General features: G+C 40.6%; 1 protein-coding gene across 2 annotated transcripts in view; it reads right to left on the bottom strand.

Moving 5' to 3' along the window:
- cdc42bpab (CDC42 binding protein kinase alpha (DMPK-like) b) overlaps positions 1-24,949 on the bottom strand; it is a 253,034-nt gene that overhangs the window by 110,476 nt on the left and 117,609 nt on the right. For both annotated transcript variants that reach the window (XM_061987401.2, XM_061987402.2), the window contains exons 4-5: positions 22,653-22,748; positions 17,962-18,110 (exon numbers count right to left, since the gene is read on the bottom strand). In XM_061987401.2, the coding sequence (XP_061843385.2) occupies positions 17,962-18,110; positions 22,653-22,748 (245 nt within the window). The remainder of the gene's footprint in view (positions 1-17,961; positions 18,111-22,652; positions 22,749-24,949) is intronic.

Below are 24,949 nucleotides of genomic sequence, written 5' to 3'. Positions count from 1 at the left end.
TTTCTCCCGATTTCCACCCAGACAACAATATCGGGGCGTGCCTTAAAAGCACTGCCTTTGCATGCCGACCCAATCACATAATATGTACGGCTTTTCACACAAGTGAATGCAAGCCATACTTGGCCAACAGCCATACAGGTCACACTGAGGGTGGCCGTACAAACAACTTTAACACTGTAACAAATATGCGCCACACTGTGAACCCACACCAAACAAGAATGACAAACACATTTCGGGAGAACATCCGCACCGTAACACAACATAAACACAACAGAACAAATACCCAGAACCCCTTGCAGCACTAACTCTTCCGGGACGCTACAATATACACCCCCTCCACCTCAACCCCGCCCACCTCAACCTCCTCATGCTCTCTCAGGGAGAGCATGTCCCAAATTCCAAGCTGTTGTTTTGAGGCATGTTAAAAAAAAGAATGCACTTTGTGACTTCAATAATAAATATGGCAGTGCCATGTTGGCATTTTTTTCCATAACTTGAGTTGATTTATTTTGGAAAACCTTGTTACATTGTTTAATGCATCCAGCGGGGCATCACAACAAAATTAGGCATAATAATGTGTTAATTCAGGGGTAGGGAATCTATGGTTCTAGAGCCAGATGCGGCTCTTTTGATGACTGCATCTGGCTCTCAGATAAATCTTAGCTGACATTGCTTAACACAATTAGTAATGAATAATTACGCTGGTAATCACCGTGTTAAAAATAACGTTCAAAATATAAAACATTTGCATGCATCCATTTTGTACCACACCTGTTCAAGAAGTCGCATTAATGGTAAGAAGTATTTTATTTATTATTGGTTAGCTTCAAAAATAACAATGTTATTAAAAAAATAAGACTTATTATACTCTAAAAAAAAAAATGCACGCATTTACTTGTATTCAGTGTTAAAAATGATTATATGGCTCACACGGTAATACACTTTAAAATATTTGGTTTCATGGCTCTCTCAGCCAAAAAGGTTCCCGACCCCTGTGTCGATTCCACGACTGTATATATCGGTATCGGTTAATATCGGAATCGGTAATTAAGAGTTGGACAATATCGGAATATCTGCAAAAAAGCCATTATCGGACATCTCTAGTGAGAGTGCATTAAAAAAGAAAAACATATGTTTTTGTGTTAAATAAGGATTATGAATGGTAGACAAAAAAAAAAGTGCACTTTGAAGGAAAGATCTATTTCTGCTCAGTGTTGTGGCGATGTAATAAACATGTGAATGGTCCTATTTTGTTTTGATTGATTGATTGAGACTTTTATTAGTAGATTGCACAGTACGGTACATATTCCGTACAATTGACCACTAAATGGTAACACCCCAATAAGTTTTTCAACTTGACGGGGTCCACGTTAATCAATGTTTGTTAAGCCGGAATTAAGTAGGATGGCTTTTGTTGTACTACTGACATACCAATCAAAACTGCAAACTTTTGCAATTGTACATCAACTTTCTTGAACTATGGTCGTTCATTAGGCGCCCACCAGGGAAGGCTGCATGAAGCTAACATGCACACACACACACACACACACACACAGCACGGCCGCATGGAATGCTAAGCTAATAGCAGGCTAGCTAGTTCAGCTAATTGGACAACTGTGTCAAAGGACTCCTGCGGTCTTTAAGAGCTGCACTGAGACTAGAATAGAGGGAGGTAAGCTCTGCTAAGACACAACATCCATCTGGGAAGGCCATCTGGTCCCCGCCTGGCAATAAACACACACACAACACACACACACACACACACACACACACACACACACACACACACACACACACACACACACACACACACACACACACACACACACACACACAGTGACAAGGATGGTCCACATGGCGCTGGGCAAGCAATTGTTCCGAGTCTATGACTTCTGGCACCACTACTAAATCCAACACTTGCCTGGGACAAATGATCAAACACCATAACAAATATTGACTTGCGTCAACATAGGCCTTATGAAGTCAAAAGTGTTTTGAGCAGATGAGCCCGGATATTACGGTAGAACTGAAGATGCTTCTTGTAACAAGGGAAAGCAGACATCCACCCATTGGCACAGCGCATATTTGGCATTTTGATATACCGTATTTTTCGGAGTATAAGTCGCTCGGAAGTATAAGTCGCACCGGCCGAAAATGCACAATAAAGAAGGAAAAAAACATATATAAGTCGCACTGGAGTATAAGTCGCATTTTTGGGGGAAATGTATTTGATAAAAGCCAACACCAAGAATAGACATTTGAAAGGCAATTTAAAATAAATAAAGAATAGTGAACAACAGGCTGAATAAGTGTACATTATATGAGGCATAAATAACCAACTGGTATGTTAACGTAACATATTATGGTAAGAGTCATTCAAATAACTATAACATATAGAACATGCTATACGTTTACCAAACAATCTGTCACTCCTAATCGCTAAATCCCATGAAATCTTATACGTCTAGTCCAGGGGTCGGCAACCCGCGGCTCCGGAGCCGCATGCGGCTCTTTGCTCACTCTGATGCGGCTCAGCTGCACACTTGCATACCCTCCCAATTTTCCCGGGAGAGCCTCTCGCACAAAACTACCGGGATTGATATACTTCGATTTTCACCCTTACAATAATAATAAGGGCACGCTATGATGATACAGCATTCAGCATGCTCTACAATCTGTACAAAGAGAATGTCAGCCCAACCTTTTGTTGAATGCATTTACTACTTGTACACGTAAGCGACAGCAAGGCATAGTTGATCAACCGCCACACAGGTTACACTGACGGTGGCCATATAAAATAACTTTAACATTCTTACTAATAATGCGCCACACTTTGAACCAAAACCAAACAAGAATGACAAACACATTTCGGGAGAACATCTGCACCTTAACAACATAAACACAACAGAACAAATACCCAGAATCTCATGCAGCCCTGACTCTTCCGGGCTACATTACACACCCCTGCTACCACCAAACCCCGCCCCCACCCCAACCCTGCTCCCCCACACATCACCCCGTGCGTCGGTTAATGTGGGCGGGGTTTGGTAGCGGGGGTGTGTAATGTAGCCCGGAAGAGTCAGGGCTGCATGGGATTCTGGGTATTTGTTATGTTGTGTTTATGTTGTGTTAAGGTGCAGATGTTCTCCCGAAATGTGTTTGTCATTCTTGTTTGGTGTGGGTTCACAGTGTGGCGCATTATTAGTAATTCGGCACGCTGGATGTAGTGGGTGATAAATGTTGTACCATCACGGCACGTTTGTTAGAATTGTTGTCTTTAATTCCGTAGAATGCTGGAAAAGTTGGGAGTTTGACAAACATGACGCTGTCAAGCGCCATTGATGCAAAACTCGGAACCTTTGGTTTATACATAGCACAAAGTAAAAAAACAACTTTGTATGTAGTGTCATTTCATTTTAAATTTAAAAATAATTTTGTGGCTCCCAGTGTTTTCTTTGATTTGTGAAACTGGCCAAAATGGCTCTTTGACTGGTAAAGGTTGCCGACCCCTGGTCTAGTCTCTTACGTGAATGAGCTAAATAATATTATTTGATATTTTACGCTAATGTGTTAAGAATTTCACACATAAGTCGCTCCGGAGTATAAGTCGCACCCCCGGTGAAAAAAACTGCGTCTTATAGTCCGAAAAATACGGTACTGTATTTCTGGAAAGATTAAAAAACGCTACAACAGCTCTGAAAAAAACAAAAAAAACAGGAATCAATACTCGCATTAAAATATTTACAATGCCTGTCACAAAGATTGAGGACAAGACAAAAGCTGTTCTCTTTTCAATCACTGAGGCAGAAAGACACACATGTTCCTAATCAATAAGAATAATTATACACCTCCGAGGGTGGGGGGTCCAAACTGAAAGATCCAAACATTCAGGGGCCATTTTTGATATTTTTCATTCTTAAAACCAATATAAATAAATGATAAATGGGTTGTACTTGTATAGCGCTTTTCTACCTTCAAGGTACTCAAAGCGCTTTGACACTACTTCCACATTTTATCCATTCACACACACATTCACACACTGATGGAGGGAGCTGCCATGCAAGGCGCTAACCAGCACCCATCAGGAGCAAGGGTGAAGTGTCTTGCTCAGGACACAACGGACATGACAAGGTTGGTACTAGGTGGGGATTGAACCAGGGACCCTCGGGTTGCGCACGGCCATTCTTCCACTGCGCCACGCCGTCCCTATATAGATTTTTTTTTTTTTTAAATATATATTTTTAGGGCTCCCCCCATGTTTGGTCCTGGGGAACCAAAAGGGTCGCAGTCATACAAATGTTAAAAAAATAAGTCATATATTAGTTGTTCATTTACCGCTTAAATCTATAGATCAGGGGTGTCCAAACCTTTGGATTGGGGAGCCAGATTTGGGCTTTAAGGAATTTATGTCAGGGGCCGAAAGTGGACTGCATGCAAAGTAACTGATTATAGAGAGAGAGAGAGAGAGAGAGAGAGAGAGAGAGAGAGAGAGAGAGAGAGAGAGAGAGAGAGAGAGAGAGAGAGAGAGAGAGAGAGAGAGAGAGAGAGAGAGAGAGAGAGAGAGAGAGAGAGAGAGAGAGAGATAGATAGATAGATAGATATAGATAGATAGATAGATAGATAGATAGATAGATACCGTATTTTCCGCACTATAAGGCGCACCGGATTATTAGCCGCACCTTCAATGAATTACATATTTCATAACTTTGTCCACCAATAAGCCGCCCCGGATTATAAGCCGCGCCTACGCTGCGCTAAAGGGAATGTCAAAAAAACAGTCAGATAGTTCAGTCAAACTTTAATAATATATTGAAAACCAGCGTTCTAACAACTCTGTCCCAAAATGTACGCAAATGTGCAATCACAAACATAGTAAAATTCAAAATGGTGTAGAGCAATAGCAACATGTTGCCCTTAACGTTAATGTCGCAACACACAAAATAAACATAGCGCTCACCTTCTGAAGTTATTCTTCATTCGTAAATCCTTCGAATTCTTCGTCTTCGGTGTCCGAATTGAAAAGTTGCGCAAGCGTGGGATGCAAAATGGCCGGTTCCGTCTCGTAGAAGTCATCGGAGTCAGTGTCGCTGTTGTTGTCCAGTAGTTCTGTGAATCCTGCCTTCCGGAAAGCTCGGACCACAGTTGCGACCGAAATATCTGCCCAGGCATTTACGATCCACTGGCAAATGTTGGCGTATGTCGTCCGGCGCTGTCTGCCCGTCTTAGTGAAGGTGTGTTCGCCTTCGGAGCTGTGTGAAAAAAGCCACCCGGCCTCTTCGCGTAAACTTCCCTTAACCACTCGCTCATCTTTTCTTCATCCATCCATCCCTTCGAGTTAGCTTTTATGATGACGCCGGCTGGAAAGGTCTCTTTTGGCAAGGTCTTCCTTTTGAATATCACCATGGGTGGAAGTTAGCATGGCAAGCTAGAACCACAGTGAAGGATGACTTCTCATTCCCTGTGGTGCGAATATTCACCGTACGTGCTCCCGTTCCACAGTGCGGTTCACAGGAATATCAGTTGCTGTGAAATACGGTAGTAATCCGTGTGCGGATGGAGAGATTGCGTCTTTTTATGAACCGGATCCTTTTCGCTTAGTAGGAGCCATTTTGTGGTCTTTACAGATGTAAACAGGAAATGAAACGTACGGTGATATCCGCGCGTTTTTTCTTCTTCTTCCGGGGGCGGGCGGTAGCTTACAGTAGAAGAAGAAGCGCTTCCTGTTCTATGGGGGCGGGTGCTTACCTTGGCGGTTGCTTGCGTAGAAGAAGAAGCGCTTCCTGTTCTACCAGGAAAAAAGATGGCGGCTGTTTACCGAAGTTGCGAGATCGAAACTTTATGAAAATGAATCGTAATAAAGCGCACCGGGTTATAAGGCGCACTGTTAGCTTTTGAGAAAATTTGTGGTTTTTAGGTGCGCCTTATAGTGCGGAAAATACGGTAGATAGGATAGATAGATAGTACAGGCCCAAAGTTTGGACACAAATCCTCATTCAATGCGTTTTCTTTATTTTCATGACTATTTCCATTGTAGATCGTCACTGAAGGCATCAAAACTATGAATGAACACATTCTGTATGAACACACCTGTGAAGTGAAAACCATTCAGGTGACTACCTCTTGAAGCTCATCGAGAGAATGCCAAGAGTGTGCAAAGCGGTCATCAGAGCAAAAGGGTGGCTATTTTGAAGAAACGAGAACATAAAACATGTTTTCAGTTATTTCACCTTTCTTGGTTAAGTACATAACTCCACATGTGCTCATTCATAGTTTTGATGCCTTCAGTGACAATCTACAATATAAATAGATAAAAGTAAACCCATTGAATGAGAAGGTGTGTCCAAACATTTGGCCTGTACTGTGTGTGTGTGTATATATATATATATATATATATATATATATTTACATATCTATCTATATACGTATTCCTTAGGTCAGGAAAAAAAACACGGAGGCGATTTCATCCCTACAGGTCTGTTTCACAGGTTTCCCTGCTCTTCAGGGGAGTTTATTGAAGCGTCTGTGGCTGTCACACATGAAGAGGGTACATTACATGGGAGCGTGGCAATTGCTTCAGGTGTTACACAGCCATGCCCTGCTTCTGTGCCGACGTGATGAGACCAGTTTGTTGCGTTTGTCTAACATTAAACAAACCGCAACTCTACAACTAACCCGTTTACCAGTGTCTGTGTTATTATTATCACTCTTACAGTTTCATTCTTCTGCAGTTATTGAGTCTGTTTAGCTGATTGGAGAGCTAGCTTGCGCAGCTAGTGGGTCCACGACGATGACTTCTGTTTTGTTTGATCAGCCGTTTTACTGCCGTGTTACAGACAGCGTTTGGAAACAATTAAGGTACGTAAATAAACATTTACAAAATATTTCTGTGTAAATAAGTCATATCACAACGTATATATCTGCGACTTACAGTCCGGTGCGGGTAATATATGGAGAGCTAGAACAAAAATCTAAAAGTTAGTGGGTACGGCTTAAATACCGGTGTGCTCTATGGTGTGGAAGATACAATTTACAACTGTAAAGGACATTTTTAGTCACCACCACAGATGTCTCCCTATGTGTCCACACGTGGACAAGCGTCCTCAGTACCAACCCCCACGTCGCAGAATGGTGGTGTGGCTCCCCCGGACACAGACACACAAACTAGACAGATGTGGTGCGAGGCAGCACTAAGTCATGCTGAGTTGGCCTATTGAAACATTTGTCAGGGCCCTCTTTGAGGCCACGCAGATCACTGACCACTGAATACATCAACACACACACACACACACACACACACACACACACACACACACACACACACACACACACACACACTTTGCATCTGACTAACACACTTTAGTGTCTCATGGGAGTTGGCCCAGGGTTAACCAAAAGGCTCTGTGCTCTTTCATCTGTGGTTCCTATTCCCCGTCGTCATCTACATCCATTCGAATCTATTTATACGTTTTGTGTGAACAACCTGACAACGGAAAATAAATTGAATAAAAATAAACTAATTGAGCCAAAACATGAGCTACGGCATTAAACCAAATAGTTGAATTAAAGAAACCCTCTTTTATGGATTATTCTACATCAGTGGTCCCAAACTGTTTGATTTGGGGGTCACACATATACACACATGTAATATACACATATATACAAATAAATATATATACATGTATACAAAGAAATATATATATATACACAAAGAAAAAAAAAAAAAGAAAAAAAAAAAATATATATATATATATTTATATATATATATATATATATATATATATATATAGTAGGGCTGCAACAACTAATCGATTAAATTGATTAAAATTGATTATAAAAATAGTTGCCGATTAATGTAGTCATCGATTCGTTGGTTCTAGGCTATGCGCAGAGGCTTTTTAGATTTTTTTTTTAATTTTTTTTTTTAAATAAACCTTTTTTTATAAACTGCAACATTTACAAACAGCTGAGAAACAATAATCAAAATAAGTATGGTGCCAGTATGCTGTTTTTCCCCAATAAAATACTGGAAAGGATAGAAATGTAGTTTGTCTCTTTTATCCGATTATTAATCGAAGTAATAATCGACAGATTAATCGATTATCAAATTAATTGTTAGTTGCAGCCCTAATATATATATACATATATATATATACACAAATAAAAAATAAATAAAAAAATAAAAAAATAAAAAATATATATATACACACACACACACACACACACACACACACACACACACACACACACACACACACACATATATACATACATATATATATATATACACACACACATATATATACATACTGTATATACACACATATATATATACACACTTAATACACATATATACACGCATATACACCTATGACCACATATGTACATACATACATATATGTATGTACATACATACATACATATACATACGAGATGGGGGGGAATCCATTTTTAGATGCAATGCAATTCGGACATGGACGATTACAGAATCGATTCTTAAGCGTCAAATACTAATCAATTTAGTTATTTTAAATAAAGTAGTGCAGACAGTTTCAAAATTTTGCTGACTGAAGCGAGCCACCTCACCCAGAGTGCCGACAAGCTCCTTTACTGTAGGGCACTTATGTTCCTATTTTGCCCACATTTTCATTAATTGAATACATGTGATGGGAATTAATTTAACTTTCTTCTTCCAAAGTAATTGTTTTAAGTTGCAAGAGATAAACGCTTAGTTAGTGGAACAACATTTTTTTTAAACTGCATCAATACACATAAATTAAAGATGCATCAATAATCGATTTTAAATTGAATCGTAGCTCCTGAATCGTAATCATAATCGAATCGGGAGGTATTCATTATTAATATCAACTTTTCAGCTATTTGTCATTAAATGATGCCTTTAGCTCTATTTTTACATTTTGACAGAGGGAGGTTTTTTTTAAATTATTATTTATTTATGTTTTTAAGTTATGTACATTTATATGTACATGTAGATGCTGTATCAGGACAGATTTTGACAAGAGTTTGAGCAGAAATATGTCATATAGGAATTAACTATACACAATAAAACATTAACAAAATGATGTGTAACATGAATGGTTTTTGAAGTAACACTTTTGTGACGTGAAAAAAACAAGAAATGTAAAAAAAACATGGCGTTTACTTTATGATATCAATATAAAACTCAAAGCAGTTTGGCTAATGAAGATGAAGTCTAATAAACAAGCTTTGTTCTTCTCCAACAACGCCTCCTTGTAGTTCAGTACAACAGTTCAGCCAACAAAAATAAAGGAGTGACAACTCTCACATCGAACACACAATCTTCACAGCCTGCATTCAGTTCAATGAGACGACAAAACATTTTAGCCAGTATTGCTGTTATTTGAACACTGATACAGTTTGCAGTTAAATAAAGGACAAGTGAACATCCCATTAAACAAACTAAAGACTTTATAAACAAGTTTTGACAAGGTTCACGACACATCGCCTGCTGCATGTTTCCTCACGTCATTAACTCTGTCACAGCAGCTGATGAACGCTGTATTGAGAAGTTGTTTCCTTCGCTGTATATTTGTAGTGTGGGGACAAGTGCGCTGTCTCCAATATTGTCCATACCTGTCTCCATCTAAACACAGCAGTGCGCTCTTAAACAAACGCATGGAAGCGAGGGAAAAAGATGTTAAACCAGCAAAGTCCGTGTAGTTTTAGCCCGCCATGATTATCAAGCCAAACAACGCTAGTGCACATATCTGCTCACAGGTGCTACCTGGTGGTTGTTTGAGCACATTGCACCGAGTCCTGGATAGTCCCGCTCCTTAATGCTTTAGTCACGGGCAGGGTTCTCACAAGAATGAGGCAAAAACACAACCTTACCCAATGTATTTTTTGTGTCTAAATGGAAAGACAGAAAACATTTAGCCAGAAAAGTACTTTATTAACACATATAATTTCCAGGAGTTCGCCGGCCACAAAAAATTATCCGGCACCTGGGACTTAAATGATTGGGCCGTTAGTGATCCCAGAGGAATAAAGTCATCCCTGAGCTGCATACGAGTGTGTTTGCTGGATTAGGGGTTTTTAACCTTTTTGACTTCGGGGCCCAACTTTTCCCACTACAGACAGGCCCCGGGACCCACTCAAATATTGCCACTAAATTCGTAATCTTACTCTTGATTTTAGTCGTATTCAAAAATTACAATGCTAAGATAAAAGATAAATATAAACAAATATGTAAAATTTAAATAAAAATAAAAAAAAACTAATAAAAAAATAAAATAAATGGTGGGAGATTAATAAAAATAAATTACTAAATTTAATAATTTCTCATTTGTATGGTTCTTTTAAATAAACTTGCAATAAAATTTAAGTGCAAATAAAAATACAGCTTCACCACTTTAGTCATCATTTTTGCGCTTAAGAAACTTCTTTAAGACTTTTGCTCCAGACTTCTTCTGTTTGTTTGGTATTGCCATTACTGCCACAAGTGGTGGAAAAGTGCATTACAACTGAGTACTGCTGCGACCCATACGGAGCACAGCTAAGAAACAGATATTTTTTTGGCGGCCCTCGAGGACAGTGGTTCTTAACCTGGGTTCGATCGAACCCTAGGGGTTCGGTGAGTCGGGCTCAGGGGTTCGGCGGAGGTCAAAACACACCCGACTCATCGTGTAAATAAAAACTTCTCCCTATCGGCGTATTACGGATACCAAAACAGCAGAAGTCAGACTGATTTGCAGGTGTGTAATTTGTAGTGAGTTTATGCACTGTGTTTAGTTTGTTCTTTGAACAAGGTGATGCTCATGCACGGTTCATTTTGTGCACCAGTAAAAAATTATGGTAACACTTTAGTATGGGAAACATATTCACCATTAATTAGTTGCTTATTAACATGCAAATTAGTAACATATTGGCTCTTAACTAGTCATTGTTAAGTACTTATTAATGCCTTATTCGGCATGGCCTTATTATAACCCTAATCCTCTAACACTGGCCCTAACCGTCTAACCCTAACCCTAACCAAATAACTCTAAATTAAGTCTTTGTTACTTAGAATATGTTCCCCTAGTGTCCAAAAAAATCTAAATTAAGTCTTTGTTACTTAGAATATGTTCCCCATACAAAAGTGTTACCAAAAACATGTAACTGGTGGGGTTCGGTACCTCCAACAAGGTTAAGAACCACTGCTCTAGGAAATGCTCGCGGCCCAACACTGTGCTAGATGAAGAAGGTTGGATTCTAATCACAGCACTTTGATTTATAGGTTGAGTGTATTGTCCTTTGGCTTAGTCACGGGAACAGGAAGCCGGCTGAAGCTCACATGCAGACACCATCACCAAAATGAAAACACACGCCCTCGTCATCTGCTGCCAAATGTACACACGCAGACACACACTCATCAGACGGCAGAACACGCCCTCCTCCAGGGATCTGCCCCCAGTGACTCCGCCCTCAGCAAGACGGGGGAAAGCGAAAGAACAACTGGGACTGTTGAGCGTGTGTGCATGGGAGTGAGAGAGGTTTGGTACGTGGAGGGCATGTATCGCCACCACACCCACACCGCTCAAACCCCATCACGGCTGTCCCACACCGTGCACGGCGGGTACTTTGGCCATGTCGACACTAAATCATTTAACCCCTTAAACGAATAATTATTTAGCCTAAGGCCCGTTTCAGCCACACTAAACCAGCGTTTAAGGTCCCCCTCCTCGGACACATTTTCACACGGGTAAGTGCGCCGTGTATTTATTGAATCTTTGTGTGGACTCATTGATCGTTTACAAACTTAGAGCTCGGAAGTGGAAGTGAAGTCAGAAAGACCGCCCCTCACAGGAAGTGACGTCAGAAAGAACGCGCCACAGCCAGCTTCATAATAAAGCGGTTTCGTAACTCGGAGCTAACCACTGGAAATATGAAGGCGAGTCAACCAGACATGCCCATGTTTCTTATTCCTCTGCATGTACAGTAGAGATGTCCCGATCCAGGTTTTTGCACTTCCGATCCGATACCGATATTGTTTTTGCACTTCCGATCCGATACTGACCGATACTGGCCTATCCGAGCATGTATTAAAGTTTAAAGTTATTTAGCCTACTTAGTTGTCAGAATCATGTTGAAAAGGGTTTTAGTACTCTTGATAACAACTAGCCAGCTGAATTAGGGGAGTTTGAATAATACACAATGGTTGGTAACAAGAAACTGACCTGTTTATTCAAGAATTAACACAAAATAGACAAAATTATACATGACAAACAGAAATGGCATCATTGAACTAGGGCTGGGCGATATGGCCTTTTTTTAAATATTGCGATATTGTAAGGCCATGTCACGATACACCATATATATGTGGATATTTTGCCTTAGCCTTGAATGAACACTTGATGCATATAATCACAGCAGTATGATGATTCTATGTGTCTACATAAAAACATTCTTCTTCATACTGCAGTAATATATGCTACTTTTAAACTTTCATGCAGAGAAGGAAATCACTATTTTTTTCATACGGTGTTGATCTGGAAATGTTTGCCTCGGCATTTTGATGGTGTGGGCGTGTGGCACCAAACGGAGATAAGCGTCTCGACAGACGTTACAATATTTGAACAATGATGACGAAAAACTGTTTTGTCTGTCGTGTACGTGCGTCGAAAATTGTTATGCGCTTATTTTTTTATTTGATTTTGTGCGTGGCATAGATTTGCCGTGCGCAGAGGACGCTTGAGCAGTGCGCAATTGCACAGGCACGCACCTTAGAGGGAGCGTTGCTCCCACGGCTGCGCTAGCATCACAGCTAACGTTAGCCATGCTGCTACCTCTCTGCTCGGGGAGGGCGTATACGTATGTGACGTATGACGTGACAGTATGTGACGTATGACGTGACAGTATGTGATGTATGACGTGACAGTATGTGACGTATGACGTGACAGTATGTGACGTATGACGTGACAGTATGTGACGTGTGTAAGAAGGTGCGCTTGCTGTCTGTGAGAGGGAGACACAGGAAAGAGTGAGAAGAGCCTGTCGTGTAATGCCAGCAGCTAAAAGCAACTGCGTGAGAATCCACAGACCTGTGGATGTGTTGAAGGTGTGCTGGAAAATGCGGAACGGAAATTAGGGAGCAGCAGAAAAGTGGAATGTATTATTTAAATAGGTGCGTTGGAAAACACAGACCAGAGTTTTTTTTTTTTTTAAACTGGATCTGGATGGGCATTTTCCCATGCCTTGCCGATACGCATTTTTTGGCAAATATCGGCGGCCAATCCGATCCAAATATCGGATCGGGACATCCCTAATGTACAGACGCTTGTGGAAATCACACATGAATACCTTAAGAGAAAGCGATTGCAGCTATTTAGGATACAACACTTCTCAGACGACAAGAGAACTTTCCAATGTGCAGGTCAGCTGTGATTCTACTTAGCAAAAAACGTTGTCCATTTGTCGAAGGAAAGTCAACGGAAAAAAAAGCTCAAAATGGATGGATGTATGTATACAGTTTTTTAGCCTTTTTAAAGAAAATCGTATCATAGCAAATTATTCGATGATGTCATGGTGACCACGCCCATAACCACGGCTCCACCGCCACAGGTATCTTGGCAGTTTAGGGGAACCCTGACACCCCTGTAATCCACCCATCCATTTTCTACCGCTTGTCCCTTTCGAGGTCGCGGGGGGTCGCTGGAGCCTATCTCAGCTGCAATCGGGCGGAAGGTGGGATACACCCTGGACAAGTCGCCACCTTATCGCAGGGCCAACACAGATAGACAGACAACATTCACACTCACATTCACACATATATTCCAAACATTTTTTTGTTGGAATAAAATGTTTGTCCCCACAAAAGCAAGTACATTAGCCATCAGTTTGTATGTGAAAAATCGAATAATAAACTCCATAGGGAATTGTGTAATTGCTGTGTAACATTATAATTGTTACACAGCATCTATTTACTGTAACATGCCATAACTGCCATGTGGCCCTCAACTCTCCTCCCCACAGCAACACCTGCAACTATGGCAACTGTAAACAACGAGAAGAAGTGACAAGTCGAAAAGCCTGTCAAATTCCTGCCTTGGCTGGTACATTCCACTCGGAACTAGCATTGTGCTAGCAGCGCAGTCGCAGACTTTAGACGGCCTCCTATCAAATGTCCCTGCAGCTGTCAGCCAGAGTTGGACATAGAAAGTGAAAACGTGTCTAATGTGGTATCTCCAGATCACACAACAGTGTGCATGTTTTCCAGCAGCCCAGATGGAAGCTTGCAGGGTGTAACGAGCAGAACATACAATAAGTATACCACACACACATAGGACCTCCATTGTGGTTGGGCGAAAAACTTTCCTTTTGAGCGGCGGACTTCCTGCAAACACGTCATGGTCCCTGGCTTTGCCTCCCCACCAATCCCCTCCTCTTTCTCCTCATTTGGCTTTTGGAAATGAACCTCTGTTTTTGCAACAGCCGGCGGCGATGCATTCCGACTGCGACGTGTTTAGTTCTGTCCTGTGCAGCGTTCAAGCGCCATCCTTCGCCCCTCAGAGCACCTCCAGAGCTCAAGCGTTTTGTCCGCTTGACTTTGACAGGCTAACAATGTAAGGCAGCGCTGTACGCTTAGCTTTCACCCCTACTAAATGAAAAATATTACTGCATTTTTTGGAGCACAGAAAATGTTTAGCAGCAATATGAAATGTCTCAAATATCACAATTTCATTATTAACACTCAAACGAGGCACATATGTGCACACACTAGGGGTGTAACGGTACGTGTATTTTGTATTGAACTGTTTTGGTACGGGGGTTCCGGTTCGGTTCGGAGGTGTACCAAACGAGTTTCCACACGGACATATTCAATCAATCAATCAATCAATCAATTCCTTTATTGTCATTGTCATAATAACACTTAAGTCATACATGTCAACGAGATTTCGTTTGAGCTTAGTCCAGCGGCATAGGAAGTGCAGGTTGACCATGGTTTACAGTTTAGCATTGTCAGGAAGATGGCGAATAAAGGGGCGTGGGGGTGGGAACAGTCAGATGTCTGATGGGTGTTACGTTAATGTTGCAGCAATGCAATGTCCAGAGCACAATTATTGAGGTGGTGAAGGGTGAGGTAATAAGATGGTCCGGGGCAGCAAAGGGGCAGGCTGTTCATTTAGCAGTCTCACAGCCTGGGGATACAGACTGTGAGACATTCTGGTGGTCCTGGCGCGAATCGATCTAGGAGGGTAGCAGGTTGAAGAGGCCATGTGCTGGGTGGTATCTGTCCTTCAGGATGTTGTGTACTCGCTTTACGCAGCGAGTTGTGTACATGGCACTCATCTCTGGGAGTATCGTATTAAGTAGTGTAACGAACGTTGTGTAAACCAGTGTTTTTCAACCTTTTTTGAGCCAAGGCACATTTTTTGCGTTGAAAAAATCCGGAAGCACACCCCCAGCAGAAATCATTAAAAAACGAAACTCAGTTGACAGTAAAAAGTCGTTGTCGCAATTGTTGGATATGACTTTAAACCATAACCAACGATGCATCCATATAGCTCTTGTCTCAAAGTAGGTGTACTGTCATGACCTGTCACATCTGACTAATTTTGAGTTTTTTGCTGTTTTCCTGTGTGCAGTGTTTTAGCTCTTGTCTTACGCTCCGATTTTGGTATCTTTTTCTCTTTTTTTGGTATTTTCCTGTAGCAGTTTCATGTCTTCCTTTGAGCGACATTTCCCGCATCTACTTTGTTTTAGCAATCAAGAATATATCAGTTGTTTTTTTATACTTATTTGTGGGGACATTGTTGATTGTCATGTCATGTTGGGATGTACATTGTGGAGGCCGTCTTTGCTCCACAGTAAGTCTTTGCTGTCGTCCAGCATTCTGTTTTTGTTTACTTTGTAGCCAATTCAGTTTTAGTTTCGTTCTGCATGGCCTTCCCTAAACTTCAATGCCTTTTCTTAGGTGCACTCACCTTTTGTTTATTTTTAGTTTAAGCATCAGACACCTTTTTACCTGCACGCTGCCTCCCGCTGTTTCCGACATCTACAAAGCAATTAGCCACCGGCTGCCACCTACTGATATGGAAGAGTATTACACGGTTACTCTGCCGAGCTCTAGACAGCACCGACACTCAACAACAACACATCATTTGCAGACTATAATTACTGGTTTGCAAAAAATATTTTTAACCCAAATAGGTGAAATTAGATACTCTCCCACGGCACACCAGACTGTATCTCACGGCACACTAGTGTGCCACGGCACAGTGGTTGAAAAACACTGGTGTAAACAATGTACACCGAGGTGTGCATTGTTTACTCAAAATGCCGGACATTTGAGGCATTTAAGAAACGCCGCCCTGACAGCTCCACAAAAGAGGACATGTCCGGTGAAAAAAGGACGTATGGTCAGTCAATCATAGCCCGTTAGCTGCTAGCATGCCACTAACGGTCTAGGATAGACTGACCATACGTCCTCTTTTGCGGAGCTGTCAGGGCGGAGTTTCTTAAATGCCTCAAATGTCCGGCATTTTGAGTTAGGTTTGCGTGTATTTTCAATGTACGTTCAGGGTTAAGAAGGGGTTAAAAACAAAACAAATTGTGCACGCAGCAGCATTGGTGAGGGAGGGGCAGAGACAGAGAGAGCGAGAGAGTTATGATAAACGCGCATGCGTCGCCAGGCTCTGCTTTTTATCCATAGATTGATCAGATTTAATTTTTTATTATCTATAGCAGGGGTGTCAAAAGTGTGCCCCGAAGGCCATTTGCGGCCCACAGCTAATGTTTTAAAGGCCCACGGCACATTCTAAAAATACTATGAAAATAAACAAAAACATAACAAAAGTGAAATAAAAAAGCTTAAAGGTGTAATGTAGTTTAGAAAAAGTTGCAATTTTGACTAATAAAACAAAGCTGTTTTTTTTTCTTTCAAACTGTCATTGCTCAAAACATAATATTGAATCAAAATCAATGTTATTATGAATTATTGACCTATCCAAGGTTCCCATTACTTCACATCAAATATTCCACTAGGAAAAATATTTTTGGTGGAAAATTTTGCAAATTTGGTAAATAAATAACCCAAAAATGTATATTTTGTTGTTTTCTTACTGTACCGAAAATGAACCGAACCGTGACCTCTAAACCGAGGTACGTACCGAACCAACATTTTTGTGTACCGTTACACCCCTAGCACGCACTCATATAAACATTACTATTGCAACACTCCATTAAACACAGAACATCCCTAAAGTGTGCTAGCACTGTCGCTAACACCAGTGTAGGGCTGGGCCATATGGATCAAAACTCATATCCCGATATAGTTTGACCCATAAACTAACCCATACATGGAACCTTGATTTGGGGATGCCAAATACACTCCGCTCCCCTCTGTATATGGCGAGGGAGGAACGCACACGGAGTGGTCACAGACACTTCCGCATCAATCACTTGTCCATTTGGTTATGATTCAAGTTTATTTCACGTGTGCTCCTATTTTTTGGACTGAAATGCTTTACAGGACAAAGGACAATGATTGTAGCAAAGTTTATTTAACAAATGGTGTCCTTTGTAGCGACTGACCTTGTATTGGAGATTGCAGGGATGTGATTGCACTTTGAGATTAAAAAAGGAAAATTGAGGGGGAATAAGAGGAAAAAGGGCTGCCACGCAAACGCCGAAAATTAAAACAAAAAAATTCCTGCAATTGGGTGCTCCACTTTTATTTTCATCGACCAACCTTTTGGAGACTTTAACTTTACACGTCCCAAGTAACGAAGCACACCATTTTGACCACATCATTTACTTACATGCTTGTTGCTGTGGTAGAATCTAGCTAAAAACTGCAATGCTCTTATTTTGAAAGTTACTTTGCACTGAACAGGAAGTCACTGTGTGCACGCTGTACTGCTGTGCGCTCACGTTTCCTTGAAAAGTGCTCCAGGCACGCTCTGAATGTGAAACGCTAGGATCTAGAAAAGTTTTGCTCACCTGTGAACGTAGTGAAGCTGATGAATGGACTCAATGGCCAGCACCATTTCAGCCAGGTAGAATCTGGCCATATCCTCGGGCAGCCGGTCCTCGAATTTACTGAGCAGGGTCAGCAGGTCCCCGCCCACATAGTAGTCCATGACGAGGTACTACAACAACATGAGAGAGGTTCTTAGTTGCAGTGACAGGGACCGACAAGTTTGAGTAAAAATGAACTTGATATGTTTGCAAGCCTCGATAACCGTGAGTTGTTAACAGCTACAAGAGGCAGAGTTTGCAAGCTAGCTTAAATGCTAACAGGAAAACAAGAGACATTAACGTCTTTCCCCATCACCAATCAAAAAATGTACTAACACATTACTGTCTAAATAACTAAGATACAGTATTCACATTGAACATAAAGGCTGCTCACAGTGATCGATATCAACTCCACACTGTCAAGTTTAAACAGACGGACGTTTGTTCGAGATGAAGTGAACAGAAACCGGAAGTGAGACCAAATGACCGCCCGATTTGCATTCGTTAAAAAAACATTTTAAACATTTACAAATTAAAATGGAAGAAGATATTTAAACACATAAATAAAAACAACATGGCTCTTCTGAAGCCAGAACAATATTTAATGTTTCCTCTGCCAAAAATTTATTTGGTGTAGGGCTGCAACTAACAACTAATTTGATAATCGATTAATCTGTCGATTATTACTTCGATTAATCGATTAATAATCGGATAAAGGAGACAAACTACATTTCTATCCTTTCCAGTATTTTATTGGGGAAAAAAACAGCATACTGGCACCATACTTATTTTGTTTATTGTTTCTCATCTGTTTGTAAATGTTGCAGTTTATAAAAAAATTACAAAAAAAAGTAGCCTCTGCGCATGCGCATAGCATAGATCCAACGAATCGATGACGAAATTAATCACCAACTATTTTTATAATCGATTAGTTGTAGCTGAGATAGGCTCCAGCGCCCCCCGCGACCCCAAAGGGAATAAGCGGTAGAAAATGGATGGATGGATTAGTTGTTGCAGCCCTAATTTGGTGCATACATTTATTTTAGATATTAAATGTCAACTTGGTTGAAAGTACTTTTTGAGCACACACATTCAACAATACCGTGAAAACAATCATTTTGGCCTCAATAACTTTATTTATTGTTTTGGTTGCGTATATTTCAGGTTCCACCACCCACTCCTTAACAGAAACAAAACCTATTGCATTGTATTTGGCTGTGATTTTTATTCAAGTGCACATTGTGTTAACAGACAAGAGTATATTTTATTTGTATTATTAATTTGTTTTACCTAACTTAGACAATTAAAAGTTTACATTCCAATTGCAATGTTAAAATACATGAGAAATGCAAGTTTATTGCATTTGAAAGATTATACATGCATTATTGTTACCGTAAATTTCAGACTATAAGGAGCTGCCTATGTCCTACACTTTGAACCATGCAGTTTATAAAACGGCGCGGCTCGTAAATGGATTTTTCTTTGCTGACGGCCTTAATGTATATACTTAAAAATTTTTTTTTTAAAAAGCAAATATTATGCAACAATCTTGACAGTAAAATAAGAGTCTTTTAAATAATTTTAAATCATGATGATGAAAAGATATGACTTGGAGTCAATGTTTCCATGTTTAGTTATTCTGCTGTATGTTATGCAATGTGTATGCTATGAATATCTATATGGCTAGTCTTCTGAACTGAACAACAAGTGTAACTGGATGAATGGGGGAATATATAAGTTTTACTTCTTTCTGCTCATTTTAGTTCATAATTTATTTTAAATGTTATGTTGTTGTTTTTTTGTTTTACCTCAAATGAAAAAAAAAAAAAAAAGAAAAAAAAATACACTGAATAGGTGTGTTATTGTTTGTGTTATGGCGCCATCTTTTGGACAAGTTCGCTCACTGCAGGTGCTGCAGTGCCCTTCTATATTAGTGCTTTCAACCGGAAGTAGAGTGCTGCTCTGTCTTTTAGCCGTCCATAGCATTTCTACTCGTATGGATTCTTCATTCGTCACTCCAAGCGACGTTTGTAAGTTTTACAATATAACTAAAACAATTCTTACTTACTAAAGAGTCCAATGTGTGATGTCTGTAGGAGTGTTTTCATGCATCATCGTGACGCAATCAAGCTAGGAACATTAGCATTAGCTAATATGCTAACACGCTTACGAGTGTCCGTGTTTATATTAACTTACAACGGCATTCTTTTGGTATTGTTTCAGCTTAAAAAATTCCTCAGTAAATTCACCAAAACGTTACAGTGGAGTTTTATTGAGTCTGTTTAGCTGATTGGAGAGCTAGCCGGGAGTGGACCACTCCTCTTTTTAAGGTCAGTTTAGCTGATTGGAGAGCTAGCTTGCGCAGCTATAGGATCTATGACGATGACTTCTGTTTTGTCTGATCAGACGTTTTACTGCCGTGTTACAGACACACAAGTAAGGTATGTAAATAAACATTTACAGAATATTTCTGTGTAAATGACTATTTTCACAACGTATATATCTGCGACTTATAGTCCGGTGCGGACACATTTTCCTAAAATTGCCTGTACCGGAAGTAGCAGACGAGTAGCGTGACGTCACAGGTTGTGGAGCGCCTCACATCCGCACATTGTTTACAATCATGGCCACCAGCAGCGAGAGCGATTCGGACCGAGAAAGTGACGATTTCCCCATTAATTTGAGCGAGGTTGAAAGATTCGTGGATGAGGAAAGTGAGAGTGAAGGACTAGAGGGCAGTGGGAGCGATTCAGATAGGGAAGATGCTGTGAGGGGCGGGTGGGACCAGATATTCAGCTGGGAATGACTAAAACAGTAAATAAACACAAGACATAGATATACTCTATTAGCCACAACACAACCGGGCTTATATTTAATATGCCACAAATTAATCCCGCATAACAAACACCTCCACCCTCCCGTCCATATAACCCGCCAATACAACTCAAACACCTGCACAACACACTCAATCCCACAGCCCAAAGTACCGTTCACCTCCCCAAAGTTCATACAGCACATATATTTCCCCAAAGTCCCCAAAGTTACGTACGTGACATGCACATAGCGGCACGCGCGTACGGGCAAGCGATCAAATGTTTGGAAGCCGCAGCTGCATGCGTACTCACGGTACCGCGTCTGCGTATCCAACTCAAAGTCCTCCTGGTAAGAGTCTCTGTTGTCCCAGTTCTCCACAGGCCAATGGTAAAGCTTGACTGTCATCTTCCGGGAATGTAAACAATGAAACACCGGCTGTGTTATCCGACACAACAGTCAGGGGGTGCATTCTACGGCGGGGGTGCGTTATCCGGCACAACACCTGCCGCAATACACCGCTTCCCACCTACAGCTTTCTTCTTTGCAGTCTCCATTGTTCATTGAACAAATTGCAAAAGATTCACCAACACAGATGTCCAGAATACTGTGGAATTTTGCGATGAAAACAGATGACTTAATAGCCAGCCACCATGCTGTCCCAAAATGTCCTCTACAATCCGTGACGTCACGCGTCATCATACAGAGACGTTTTCAGCAGGATATTTCGCGCAAAATTTAAAATTGCACTTTAGTAAGCTAAATAAGTATTGGCATGTGTTGCAATGTTAAGATTTCATCATTGATATATAAACTATCAGACTGTGTGGTCGGTAGTAGTGGGTTTCAGTAGGCCTTTAATAGTTAATTTAGCCTCAAAATAATGCTGAGAATAACATCGTTTATCGGCAATAATTTGCAGGTCAACATATTAGGCCAAACCACAGAGGCGAACATTGCTTGACTGGAAGGGCAGTGGCGTCTAGTCTGAAAGGTTTTTTGGGGAGTGTCTCGGCTTAAGCATTTGTTGTGAGAATGTGGGAAATGGAATTACAGGCATTTGAACTGTGGGTCACAGAAAGAGAGGACAGACTGTCTGCTTGAATTGTGAATGATGGCCGATGGCAGTGGTCTTCATCACAGTCCACATCCAGCCTGCCAGTTGCCCAACTGCAAAGCCAACATTTTTGCACCAACTGCCATTGCCGAGGTATTAAAAGTCAATTTACTTTGGACATTCGTTAATATTCCGTCCTCTCATGTGTCATTTAGGGCCGAGGCAACATTAACAAACTATAAACATTGATCACAAAGTATAACAATGGGAATATTTCATATTGTGATTATTGTCACGGTATGGTTGAATGTGCACACTTATAATTAGTGCTGGGCTGATAACACAATAATCAATAGGTATCGCGATAGAGGGGTAGGTGATATCAATAAAAAACATTGCCCAAAGACAGGTGTGCCAAGCTTATTCAAAAAGTCTTGAGGCTGGAATTGCTGCCAAAAGTGCATTAACAAAGTATTGAGCAAAGGCTCTCAATGATTATTTTTTAGTTTTTATAAATTTGCAAAAATTTCTACATTTCTGTTTTTATCAGAATCGGAAATACTTTAATAATCCCTGAGGGGAAATTAAGATTATTAAAATAGATATATTGTCAAGATGGGGTGCTGCGTGTACATTACTGAGAAACAAAATGAACTTTTTTTGATTTTAGCAAATGACTGCAATAAAACAAAGAGTGAAACGCTTAAAAGGGTCTGAATACTTTCCGCACCCACTGTGAACCTAAGAATCAATGCTGCCCAACGATACAAGGCTCATTTTTACACATTGTATTTCTGTCACATACCAAATTGTTGTCATCCTGGAAGGCATAGTGGAGGGTGGTAATCCACTGGGAGTCTCCGTTCACCAGCACATCTCTCTCCTCGCGAAAGCACGCCGTCTGAGGGAAGACAATATACAGTTTAGTGAAAGTCAATATTTAAGTCACATACAACATTAAAGGGGAACTGCACTTTTTTGGAATGTTGTGTTTCATTTACACTCCTTATGTAAGACAAGAAGACATATCTTTTCTTTTTTTATGCATTCTAAATTCAACGTTCACTTTATTAGTCTCTGGGGAAAAAAATCAGATTTTCAGCACAATCCCATTCAAGAGCCGACATACATTACAGGGAGACAGAACAGGAACGCTGACGGGTCAGCCAACTTCCGGCGAAAGGTGGGAAAAAGGTAAGCGCTGTTAAGAAAAAGGTTCGGTCACAGACTGGGCTCCTGGGGAGGGGGTCCAGACTGAGGCCAAGAAAAAAAACCCTCAATAGCCTTAAGCCATACTTGCCAACCCTCCCGGATTTTCCGGGAGACTCCCAAAATTCAGCGCCTCTCCCGAAAATCTCCCGGGACAAATTTTCTCCCGAAAACCTCCCGAAATTCAGGCGGAGCTGGAGGCCACGCCCCCTCCAGCTCCATGCGGACCTGAGTGACGTGTTGACAGCCTGTTCGCACGTCCGCTTTCCCACAATAGAAACAGCTAATGATGGAGGGCGAGTTCTTGGTTTCTTATGTGGGTTTATTGTTAGGCAGTTTCATTAACGTCCTCCCAGCGCGGTAACAACACACAACAACAGCAGTCAAGTTTTCGTCTACCGTAAAGCAGTTTGTCTGCCGTAAACAGCAATGTTGTGACACTTTTAAACAGGACAATACTGCCATCTACTGTACATGCATATGTGACCCACCCATAATGTGTCACATTTTTGTGTTGATTTATTTATTTTATTTTGTGGTTTGAATTCGTTTTTGGAGCTGTCATTACACATTTATCAGTCTTCACATTGGTCAGTAGGGGGCAGTAGGGCGTTTCTTCCCAATTGACTGCTATCACCTGCAGACTGGAAGTGTCTTGTCATTCTGATGAGAGCAACCAGTCTGTGAACAATTGAAACGTCCTGTGTGCTTTTTCCTCCTGTAGAACAGGTTAGTTTTGGTGAATCAACTCACTGAATAATATCCATGTGATCTTTATAAGTTTAAGTACACATTCTGATGGTGGAGCCTAACTCTAAAGTGTTTGTGAGTTGTAGTTTGTATTTGTGAATGAATCCAGTGCACAGCTGCAGTAATCAATACAAAAAGGCGACGTGAGTGCGCAATGTTTATATAGGAACTTCTGATCCTAATTCAGACTCCCAAATTAGAGCTCCCGTTTTCTTATTGATTTTATAATGTATATATGTATAATGTGTGTGTTCTGAAATAGTGACAGAGAATAGAACAAGGATGGATAATTCAACCCTTAACTCAACAATGAGTAGATGAGTGTTATGTGTGTGTATATGTGTAAATAAATGAACACTGAAATTCAAGTATTTCTTTTATTTATTTATTTATATATATATATATATATATATATATATATATATATATATATATATATATATATATATATATATATATATATATATATATATATATGTGTGTAATAAAATATATATATATATATAGCTAGAATTCACTGAAAGTCAAGTATTTCTTATATATATATATATATATCTCTTAACCACGCCCCCCAACCACGCCCCCGCCCCACCCCCGACCACGCCCCCCCACCTCCCGAAATCGGAGGTCTCAAGGTTGGCAAGTATGCCTTAAGCACACGAACATTTTACATAGAATCCACAAGACTTGCAACAGAGGCGAGGGTGTGTAAATTAACACTAGCAAGAGTCAGCTATCAATAGAGTTCATGGCATATGCGCTCTTCCGGCTATGAAACGCATCTGAAAAACTTCCATCAAGGTTTTGTATACACGCTGTAAGTAAATATGTACTTTATTAACATTCATAATAACATGTAACCAAATACTCTCATCACTGAAGCATATTTAATATTAACAGTCGGATTTCTAACAATTAGGATTTGTGTCATGTTTGTCCTCCTCTAGAAATCATATTAAATTTTTATTTTTATTTTTACCTCATCTTTTTCCATTTTCACACATTTTTAAAAATGCTCCAGGGAGCCACTAGGGCGGCGCTAAAGAGCCGCATGCGTCTCTACAGCCACGGGTTGTCGACCCCTGCATTATACCAACATGTTGGTCGGCGAACCATGTTCAATAACCAATTAAATTTGTAGAT

The sequence above is a fragment of the Nerophis lumbriciformis genome, linkage group LG26 (assembly GCF_033978685.3).
Source record: "Nerophis lumbriciformis linkage group LG26, RoL_Nlum_v2.1, whole genome shotgun sequence".
In the NCBI taxonomy this organism is placed as follows: domain Eukaryota; kingdom Metazoa; phylum Chordata; class Actinopteri; order Syngnathiformes; family Syngnathidae; genus Nerophis; species Nerophis lumbriciformis.
Note: the sequence above shows the minus strand (reverse complement) of the source record. Positions and strands in the feature narration are given on the sequence as shown.